The sequence below is a fragment of the Ceratosolen solmsi genome, unplaced genomic scaffold (assembly GCF_000503995.2).
Source record: "Ceratosolen solmsi marchali unplaced genomic scaffold, CerSol_1.0 scaffold29, whole genome shotgun sequence".
NCBI classification, from domain to species: Eukaryota; Metazoa; Arthropoda; class Insecta; order Hymenoptera; family Agaonidae; genus Ceratosolen; species Ceratosolen solmsi.
Window position 1 is genome coordinate 9,500,511 of NW_011948417.1, and position 10,315 is coordinate 9,510,825.

Genomic DNA, 10,315 nt, shown 5'->3' on the forward strand with positions numbered 1-10,315 from the left:
TAGTTGATCACTGAAGAAATACTCTTGCGCTGATTGGCTATCGTGTACGCGCGCATTTTGCTAAACATCTCGACAAGATAATGTCAAAATTTTATAGAAAAAAAGAAATAAACTATATTCTACATCTATTTTTCATTTATACATAAGAAATATCTAAGACTTGTTAATCTGTATTTTTAGTTCATCATCCTCCTCATTACCTTTATTCTATTTGAAAACTGTTGTCATATTTGAATAAATTCTATTTTAGATCTTTTCTGTAGAGCATCAAGATTTTACAAATACAACAATGAATCTGTGTACTGTTTATAGGTATAATACTTAGGCAATAGCAATATAATACGTATTTTAACCGTTTCGAAAGTATGATTTTTATCATTTTTATACGCGGCGCAAAACTTACTTATGACATTCAACACACATTAATTTTCTTTCAATTTTTATTTATATTTTATTCAAATGTTTAACTTTTTATTTCTACTTTAAGAATGTTTCCAAAATATATTTGGTTAATATTCTTTACATCTGTACTTTACATGTTGTATTACAGTGATTATAAAAGTTTTGAAAAGTATCTAAGAAATTATTATTATGAAAATTTTAAAACAGTTTCTAAAGAGAATCATAATAAAATAGTTAAAAGTAATGCAGCAGAAGTTTTATTCACCACGAGTGCACTAAAAAAATATACAAATTTAAATGACGGCTTATATTTATCGATATTAGGTCAAGTTTTTGATGTAACAAAAGGAGCTAAACATTATGGTCCTGGTGAAACTTATCATGCATTTACAGGTACATTAAGTTTATGTATTGTCATGAAAGTAATATAATCACAGATTAACTGGATTACAATATAACATTTTTAGGCCGCGATGGTTCTGCAGCTTTTATTACTGGAGATTTTACAGAAAATGGACTTACCGATGATATTTCTAGTCTTACCAATAAACAAATTCAATCATTAATAACTTGGCTGGAGTTTTATCGAAAAACTTATATATATAAAGGTAAAGAAAATTTTTTACTTTATTGACTTGTTACTTAATCAATTAATTATTGTTATTATATTTTCATTCAAAAGATGTATATGTTGTCCATAGGAAAATTGATTGGAAGGTATTACAATAACGATGGAAATCCCACTAATGAAAGATATAAGTTAGAGGAAAAAGTACAAATTGGTAAAAAAAGTGATTTAGATGAAGAACAGAAAAAAATCAAATATCCACCATGTAATATTGAGTGGGATGTAAATACTGGAACAAGAGTTTGGTGCACTAAAAATAGGTATTTTTAAAAATATTTTATTTAAATTTATACACTAACTAGCGAATTATTTTATTTATCTTGACAGTGGAGGAATCGCACGAAATTGGATAGGTGCTCCAAGAATGCTTTATGATGATGTAAAGTCCAAAAAGTACCGCTGCGCCTGCATTAGATTAGATATAGAATTTGAAGAAAATGAATTTATTATTAAGCAATACGAGGGATGTGCTGAGAATGCAACAGCATGTATATTAGTAACAACTAATACATGAATATGTGTACATACAGTGAACTGTTAAACTTATGAAGGCATTTAATTTTTTTCAATACAATTACTTAGTGCACATTTGGTTAAAGTTTTATATTTGATAAATAAATTAAATATATTATTAATATCGTTTATTTCATTAACTTTGAAAATGTTTATAAACCTATATCAATGAACTTTAATTAATATTTAATTGTGAAAAAAGAAAATAATTTTACTTGTGAATTTATATTGAAAAAATTATTAATATACAACTAAATTTATTTTATGATGGGTGATATTTATTACTTATATGATTATAAAATACCTAATGACCCTTAATAAAAAATTATTATGAATACAATATATTAAAAAATATAATATCTAAAGTATTTTACTTGTGGTTACATGATAATTTCAATGACATTATATGTGTACATTTTTAGAGTTCTTATTGAGTAAATTATATTTAAATTCTATTATTATCAAGTTTCCTTTTTTTATACAAGATATACTTTTAATTCAAGGATATTGCTTGAATAAAAGCTTAAAGCAAATTTTGTGCTAGCTTTAAGTTATATACACACAAAATATAAATTATAATAATTCAGCCTTTTGTTTTATTTCTTTTGGACAGTTTGCAGGTAAATCATTATGTAATCCATTAAGTTTATCCAGCAAGGCTTGTATAGAAATTTTTCTTCTTTTTCTGTAATTAACTTTGGAACCAAAAACTTTTTTGACTTTATCCCTTCTTTTCTTTAATTTCGAATCTGTTGGTTCTGGGGTAAACTGAATCATTCTTTTAAATCGCTTTGCACTCATGTAAGTTGTCGTTTGACTCATGTCATCTTTTTCTTCAAAAATGGTCTCTAAAGAATTGGCATATTTTTTAACAGTTTTATCTAGATAATATTCTCTAATTTGGTCTTCGTTATGCATTTCAGAAAATACTCGTTTCTTTGGCCTTAAAGTACATCTATAAAACAAAATTAATTTTACCGTCATTAAATTTTTATTTATAATTTATTTTATATATGTATTTATTTTATTTATTTACTTATTTATATTATATACTGTATTATTTTATTATATACATTATTATATATATATATATTACATTATATATATATATATATATATATATAATGTATATAATAAAATACTACAGTAAGGTATCAATGAAAACACTGAACAGCATATAAAATGTCTTTTACAATAACAAAATTTGCAATATAATTAAATTAATTTCTTACCTTCTCGTGAGAATCTCTAGATTAACATTTGCTGGCTTTCGAGCTCTTAAAGATCGCCTCTGACACGATGTTGAAGATGTTTCTTTTTCATCTGGCCTATCAACTGCGAGCATTTTTAAACCAGATACAACTTCAAGGAAATTAACCTCTTCGACCTTACTAGTATCATTTGAAGTTATTCTGAAAATTTAGCAAAAAGCGTATTAAAATCAGACACTGTTTCAACTTATATTAATAAAGCTAGTAAAAATCTTACTTCGATTTATAATTGTCGTCCATTATTTACTTTATAAGAAAAGGTGTTAGCGGCCGCAGGACAGCCGCGGCAGCCGCTCATACTATCAAAAGTAGGTGAAAAGTAGGCGAAAGTAGACGAAAGGCGAAAGGCGAAAGCATTTTGATGAATATGTTTGCACCTACCACCGACTGATGGTTCTTACTACAGCCACCAGGACAACGAATACGCACATTACAATTAAAGCACTCGTGAATTTATAATGAAAGCCAAAGTGTCAAACGTCATTATTTTGGCACATTGATGTAAGAATTGTGTTTCTGCTATGAGTCGTTTTTGACTAATCAATTGGTCAAATCTCTCTCTCTCTCTCTCTCTCTCTCTCTCTCTCTCTCTCTCGAGCGGAGGCTTAATTTTTCACTTTCACTTTAAGCGTGTACGATAAGTCAAAAACATGTTTTATCTTAACTGATTTGTTCAACGTTTTATATGTTTGGTGTGTAAGGCTTATTGTAAGATTGCGAAGTAAATAAAACGTAATCATAGATGCGTACAACACGTTTGTTGTTTATTTTGATTGGTGTGTCAGCGGGCGAATAGTTTTATGAACGACGAAGAAAAAGAAATTTCATTGTTCGGTCATTTTTTAATTGACAGTTTCGAGCATGAAAGTGGATAATCTGCAGCACCTTTAAAACAAGATACCTGATAAGACAGTTTTGTAAAAGGACGATTTTTTAAAGGAAAGCAGATAACGAATCTAGGGTGAAAAATTCTAATATATTTTTTGGGATATTAAATTCAACTTTTTATGATTTTTTAAAATTCATTCTTGACATTATGAAAAATTTCTATCTTTAAGTTATCTTTATTATTAAAAGAGGAGGGAGGTCATTGTAATTTTATTTAGTGTTTTTAATGTTGAATCAGTTCTAAAATTTGTAGAAATTTGCAAGTGTAACTTACAAAGATTTTTATACTTTTTAAAATATATGCATAAAATTCTATTAGAATTTCCTTTTTCTGGAAGTTGTTATTTTAATCATTTGGAAATTTAAGTTTATTTATTTGCATTTGAAATGGTAGAAAATAAGGTCAGAAATGACTAAAGTTTATGAAATGCAGCCTTGCCAAGTGTAATAATATGACCACTTGAAATATGTAAGTCGATATTTAGTATTTTAAGTTTCGTGTATTGATATATATATATATATATATATATATACACACGCATATATATATCATATGTTTTACTTATAATAGCGCGTATTGATTAAAAAAATTGTTTAATAATAAATGCGTCTATGTAAATGCATTAATTTAAAAATATCAGTGTATTATTTTTATGTTGACTTATCATTGAACACTTTAACTTTATACATTGTAAAGTATTCTTTTTGTTGGATTTTTAAACAAACTGATAAGATTTTAATTTCTTGCAAACGCGTTCATCTTTTTATGCGCGGATATAAATTATTTAAAAAGATGCGAAATTCGCATTAAAAACATTTACCATTGTATTTAGAACTATACACTTTATAACTATTTTTATTTTTATTTAATTTTATTTATAACTATACACAGATTTATGTCAAAATTTATGGGATAAATAAATACAATAGTTTCTGTGCTCAATATAAATATTTAAAATATAAAGAAATTTAAATTTAAGTAAATTGCTTTAAAAATTAAATATTGGATCTTAATAGTTTAATATTTTATAACGAAAATATTTTTCAACTAATTGAGTAATATTTTGCTCTTTCATTTAATGATGCCGTGGACAATTTCGACTATGCATACAAGTATAGTTACCAAACTAGTCGAACACTTAATTAAATACAAACAATCTACTTAAACAAAGTAAATATAAAATTTTATTAGCAAATTATTATCGGCAAAGAAAATGTATGAAAATACCCAGTAACCTTGCCACTTTGCTTATTTTAATTTATTAAAATTGTCACTACAGGAAATTGTCTCAAACAATGAGACATTTTGCTATTTTCTTACTTCTATGATGAGTATTTTAAATAGCTTTCATAATTATTTAAAACATTTCATTCGGTCACTTTCGTTGGCTATTATATTTGCAAGGCGAGTCCTAATTTATTCATAAACAAGTTCAAAGAACCTTGAATTTTTTATTGCCGTTGACCTCGTCATTTTACTAATGTTATGCATGTCACATAATTTAAAAACTGTTTATTGGCGTTTTTCAATATCGCATACTATATCTGATAGTCTATCGAATTAAATCAATAAAAACTCTCGTTGAAAAATTTTGCTTCAAAAAGTGTTAATGTTATTAAATTTCAAAATTTGACAATATGTAGCAATCGGTATAATTATATTCTTCAAAATTGTCGATGCGTTTATACAAATTTAAGTTCTAATATATTAATGTTCTAGCTTGAAGTCCAGGTTCACAAGCATTTTTTAAATTCTCTTCAATCATCATATACTGTTAAAAGAAAACCAATAACAATACTCGGATACCTATGATTTTTTAATCAATCAAGCTTATTTCATTATTTCATTTTTTCCGAGGGATATCATGACGACACATCATATTAACATCCGTCCGTTCGTTTTGAAGCATCTTTACTTCTGCTCTGAATATTTGACATAATTTAGAAATTACTTAAACATTCATATGAATTCTTACCGAGTCATTCGATATATCTATAATAGTAATTCTGTGAAATTTCTTTTAATGAGGTAATAAAAACTATTTTCAGAGATCACCTTAAATCATCGTATTGCCGCATGGAAAATCAAAATAGGTAATCAAGTTAAAATTTTGCAAACTAATATCAATACACAATTTGTCAATTGCTTTTTTTTATTACGCTATTTGTGCAGTTGCTTGATCGCTGAGAAATTCGCTTTAAAAATATTCCTTACAATAATTAATTAAACGAAGTTAATAATTGACTTTCATTCCCATTTCTTTTCCGCCTCCTTAAAGAGTTAATTTATAATTCCGAATTATTTTACCAAGGCCTTGGCACTATGGATTAATATACTTGTATATTGCATTTAAATAATACTTGATCAAAAACCATACTCGTAAATAATTTTCTCATTTTTACAACTATTAAATGAATTTATTGATACTCCTGGAGTCTTTTTTATTATTCTACAAATGTTTTACTTCGCGATTGCAAAAAATTGTGGGTTCGAATTAAATTATAAACATTTATCATTTGGCATAATATTATGCTGATTAATATTATTGTTATTGTTAATTTAATAAGTTGTTATTAATAAATTCTTCTATAAATATTCGTATAAACAACTATTTTTATGTGAACATTGAAAACTGCTAATTTAGAATGTCTAACTAAAAGTGGATAAAAATGATAAATTTTTACTGTATAATTTTAATATTTACAGTATTGTAATTCTAGATTTAACAATAAAGAGAAAAAAATTGTTTTTTTCTCCAATGTCTATATATTTTTCCATTAATTAAAATTAATATTTATTTTAAAATACATTTTTAACCTTAAATAAATATTTAAATTATAAGATTTTTTAAATATAATAGTAAATGCATATTTAAACTGTTTTCAAAATATTTTAATACATTAATAATTTGAAATGTTCTGAATTAAATGATTTTTTTTATTCCTCTTCATAAATAATTTCTTTTTATTTTGAAAAACATTCTTACAATATTATTTATTTTGCATCAAATTTTTATATAATAAATATAATTTGAAATATTAATAATCCATTACAGTTAAATGTCAGTAAATAAATTGTATTAATAAATGTAAAAAATTACTTTTATATAAAATAATCAAAATAAAATATAATATATTATTATTATAGTATGACATTATGAATAGACTTTATGTAATAAAATTTAATAAATATAAAATGAAAATTTTTCTAATTTAATAAGTTAAAAGTTAAAATTTATTGAAATAAAGAACTAATGAATTTAATTTACTTAGAATCTCAACTTAAAAGTTATACCAATTTAATATTTATTATTATTCTAATTGGCTTCTTGTTGTCTCCTCTGAACCATTTCTCTTATATTATTTTCACTTTCTTTTAAACTTTGTTGTAAATATGATTTATTACTTTCAAGAGTCTTTATTTTTTCATCTGCCATCTTCATACGTTTTTTAAGATCTGTTTTAATAGTATCTACATCTTGAGATAAAAACATTCGTCCAACAGTTTCAAAAGTTTTTGTCTTTGCAGGTAGTGTTCTCATTTCTATTTGTGTTAATTCAGCACGTTGTTTTGATCGACGAAGAATATCAATTTGTAAATCCAATAATTTCAGTTTATGCTTTGTATCAATTAATTTATCATGTAATTCGGAAAATGCCTTTTTTAATTCTTCGTCAGGTATACGAGCCATATTAATGCTTTAATTAATTATCTGAAAAAAATGAATTTATGATTAAAAATAATGATCAATGATCAAGTTTGTAATTTTTTTTTTAATGATCAAAAAACGTATATTGTATTAAAAAATTTTTATATAATCAAATTTCAATTAAATTAATTGAATATTTCTAAATGTTTTCCATCATTAATAAAGTATTTATAAATAAAATTTTACTATTACACGCGCTTTATACAGAAATACCTTATTAAACTTTTATATACCAAGAAATAGAATTGTATGAAAGGTAGTTGGCATAGCCCATACGTATAAAGTAAGGTTATTATGCAACGTTGTCAAATTTTAAAAATGAAAATTGGCGCTGACTTTAAAATTAAAATATTGTCAATATTGTTAAGAAAAAATTATTTTTAAAACGAAAATAAAATAATGCAGGTAATTCTTAAATAATAAAATATAAATATAAACATCAGATTAAATTCATTTCAATATATTATTTTTCTTATATATTAAATATTTACCCACGTATACGGTGTGCATTGACTCACGTTGTTTTCACTTATTCGTGGGCAACATAAATTTTGTAGAATACTATATTGAATGATTGAAAAATGTTGCATTAATATTTATTCTTAGTTCTCCTATTGTTTGATATAAAAATATTAAAAAATGGCTATTACAGGAAAAATAAGACTTAATTTACAATTTAAAAAGCCTTTAAGATACTGTAAGTATATATAATTATAAATAAAAGTAATTAAATATTGTTATTTAAATATACTGTATTTCATTGTAATATTTTTTAATTTGTGCAAATATTGATAAATTAATTAATAATAATAATTATATCTATTTATGACTATATTAATTTATTCTAGTTCTTCATGATAGTCGAAAAATATCAACAGTAGTGTCAGAAAAAATTAATGAAAATCTTAAAGAATCCAACAATGAACGGTTGGACAATACCAAACTACCTCTTGAACTGCTTGATTATCGTTTTAAATTCGCAGAATTTCTACCCGATCCAAATCCCTTACATAGAAATAAAATAAGAGAAAAATTGGAGCGTAGAGACATGCTATTACGTAGATCAAATGTAGAAATTCCTGAATTTTACGTAGGTTCAATTTTAGCTGTAAATTATTCAGATCAACATGCTCCTGGTAAACAAAATCGATTCTTAGGAATATGCATCAGCAGAACAGGACAAGGCTTAAGAGCATCATTTATTTTAAGAAATGTTATTGATAAAATGGGAGTTGAAATTTCTTATTTCTTATATGATCCAACTATTCAGAAGATTGAGGTTATAAGGTACAAAGTATTAAATGTTATTTAAAATTTGTATTATTTATTATTCAAAATAACTATTTTGTAATATTGTGAATATAGTAATACGAATGCAATTAAATTACAATGAAATTTATAAATTACTAAATTAAAATAAATTTTTATATTTATTATTTATAGGCTAGAAAAAAGATTAGACGAAGAGTTATTTTATCTCCGCGATGCACCACCAGAATATAGCACATTCCCACTGGATATGAGAGCAAAAATTCATGCACATGGTACATGTGTACCCATAAATGAAATTAAAGTCCCTTTAAATCCATTGCCTTGGCTTCAAAGGTGGGAAAGAATGAACATGAAAGGTATTATTGATTGTAAAAGTATGGTGAATGAAAAACGAAGGATCAAAGCAGAATATAAAATACATACAAAACCATGGGAGAAATATGACCTTATGAAGATGTACAGGTATATCAAAGTTATAAATATTTAAATCGATGTTTGTTCATTGAAAGTTGTGTTTACAAATTTTAATGTTAATACGCATATATTTGTTTTTTAATATTTAATGAATAATAAAACTTTATAAATGATATAAGATATAATTAGATACTTATTTTATTAAATTCTGTACAAACTACAAATATGTTTGCAATTATTTTAAATATTAGTATATTTATTCAAAAAGTAACTATAAATATATTTTAATATATAAATAAGAGATTTGTAGTTTTATATCTTTCAAATGCAATGTTAATGATGGACTGTCTTTTTAAAAACATTATTTATAATTTATTCATTTTTAATATTTAAGAAATGTATAGTTTGATATAAGTTAGCATTAATTTTCATTAGAAAATAATTTTAGTGTGATCCTCAATTTTGAAATTTATAGTTCAAATTAATACTTAAAATTTGAATAAAATAAAATAAAAGCAGATTGCATAATCTAAATATTCTAAATAAAATTAATACAAGTAATTATTTAAAATAATTTTTTTTACATACAAATTATGTATATTTCATTATTTTTCAAAATATACTAAATAATAGTTTATAAAATTTTATTTATTAACATTTATAAAAAATTACTTGTCCAATTTTTATTTACAATTTATATAATTTGTTTTTTTTTTCAGAGAAACCATACCTATAGAAGAACAAAAAGAAATTTTTGCAGAAATTTACTCATCACTACAAGAGCATGAAATTCATCGTTTAAAATCGAAACGTACAAGATCTCTTGTAAAACCAATAAAAACTGGATAAAATATTTGTTATATATTTTTCATTATTTTAGATTTTAGATTATAATAAAACATTTTATATTATGTAGTTTTATATTATATAAAGTAACTAATAAATTCTTTTTAATTTTATTATTAAACATTTTTCTTACATAGTTATTTATAATATAGGCAAATGATACAAGTAATTAAAAAACATTTTTAATTATGAAACAATTTTGTTTTATATTACAAAGTATTTCAGTCACTGATGATTTTATACTAAAATTATATAAAAATTCATTGAAAGCCATATTTTTATATACAAAAAAATGCTTGCAATATCTCAATGTAAAGAGAATTACTAGCTTATTCAAATTATTTGGCTTTTACGTCATTTCTAATTGATTT

At 24.1% G+C, this 10,315-nt stretch overlaps 4 protein-coding genes across 4 annotated transcripts; 2 read left to right on the top strand and 2 right to left on the bottom strand.

Annotated features, from left to right (window-relative positions):
• Positions 1-462: 462 nt before the first annotated feature.
• LOC105359820 (neuferricin) lies at positions 463-1,617 on the top strand. Its single transcript, XM_011496526.1, has 4 exons — positions 463-795; positions 870-1,010; positions 1,104-1,290; positions 1,358-1,617. The coding sequence occupies exons 1-4, from the start codon at positions 489-491 to the stop codon at positions 1,542-1,544; spliced, it is 822 nt and encodes a 273-aa protein (XP_011494828.1). The 5' UTR covers positions 463-488; the 3' UTR covers positions 1,545-1,617.
• A 272-nt stretch (positions 1,618-1,889) lies between these two features.
• On the bottom strand, positions 1,890-2,986 carry LOC105359821 (uncharacterized). The gene is made up of 2 exons (XM_011496527.1): positions 2,776-2,986; positions 1,890-2,498 (listed from the first exon to the last, which is right to left on the bottom strand). The coding sequence occupies exons 1-2, from the start codon at positions 2,886-2,888 to the stop codon at positions 2,117-2,119; spliced, it is 495 nt and encodes a 164-aa protein (XP_011494829.1). The 5' UTR covers positions 2,889-2,986; the 3' UTR covers positions 1,890-2,116.
• A 3,975-nt stretch (positions 2,987-6,961) lies between these two features.
• On the bottom strand, positions 6,962-7,691 carry Pfdn1 (prefoldin subunit 1). Its single transcript, XM_011496528.1, has 2 exons — positions 7,626-7,691; positions 6,962-7,415 (listed from the first exon to the last, which is right to left on the bottom strand). Exon 2 carries the CDS (start codon positions 7,392-7,394, stop codon positions 7,020-7,022), a length of 375 nt encoding a protein of 124 aa, XP_011494830.1. The 5' UTR covers positions 7,395-7,415; positions 7,626-7,691; the 3' UTR covers positions 6,962-7,019.
• A 360-nt stretch (positions 7,692-8,051) lies between these two features.
• Positions 8,052-9,951, top strand: mRpL19 (mitochondrial ribosomal protein L19). Its single transcript, XM_011496807.1, has 4 exons — positions 8,052-8,109; positions 8,261-8,699; positions 8,856-9,146; positions 9,818-9,951. The coding sequence occupies exons 1-4, from the start codon at positions 8,052-8,054 to the stop codon at positions 9,945-9,947; spliced, it is 918 nt and encodes a 305-aa protein (XP_011495109.1). The 3' UTR covers positions 9,948-9,951.
• Positions 9,952-10,315: the final 364 nt, after the last annotated feature.

What these genes read in the sequence shown, in the direction of transcription:
- LOC105359821 (XM_011496527.1), bottom strand. Translation starts at nt 2,888, where the DNA reads ATGCTCGCAGTTGATAGGCCAGATGAAAAAGAAACATCTTCAACATCG. An exon ending in CTAGAGATTCTCACGAGAAG is followed by an intron (nt 2,499 to 2,775) that starts GTAAGAAATTAA and finishes TTTGTTTTATAG; the next exon opens with ATGTACTTTAAGGCCAAAGA.
- mRpL19 (XM_011496807.1), top strand. Translation starts at nt 8,052, where the DNA reads ATGGCTATTACAGGAAAAATAAGACTTAATTTACAATTTAAAAAGCCT. An exon ending in TAAAAAGCCTTTAAGATACT is followed by an intron (nt 8,110 to 8,260) that starts GTAAGTATATAT and finishes AATTTATTCTAG; the next exon opens with TTCTTCATGATAGTCGAAAA. An exon ending in CAGAAGATTGAGGTTATAAG is followed by an intron (nt 8,700 to 8,855) that starts GTACAAAGTATT and finishes TATTATTTATAG; the next exon opens with GCTAGAAAAAAGATTAGACG.
- LOC105359820 (XM_011496526.1), top strand. Translation starts at nt 489, where the DNA reads ATGTTTCCAAAATATATTTGGTTAATATTCTTTACATCTGTACTTTAC. An exon ending in AACTTATCATGCATTTACAG is followed by an intron (nt 796 to 869) that starts GTACATTAAGTT and finishes TAACATTTTTAG; the next exon opens with GCCGCGATGGTTCTGCAGCT. An exon ending in GTTTGGTGCACTAAAAATAG is followed by an intron (nt 1,291 to 1,357) that starts GTATTTTTAAAA and finishes TTATCTTGACAG; the next exon opens with TGGAGGAATCGCACGAAATT.
- Pfdn1 (XM_011496528.1), bottom strand. Translation starts at nt 7,394, where the DNA reads ATGGCTCGTATACCTGACGAAGAATTAAAAAAGGCATTTTCCGAATTA.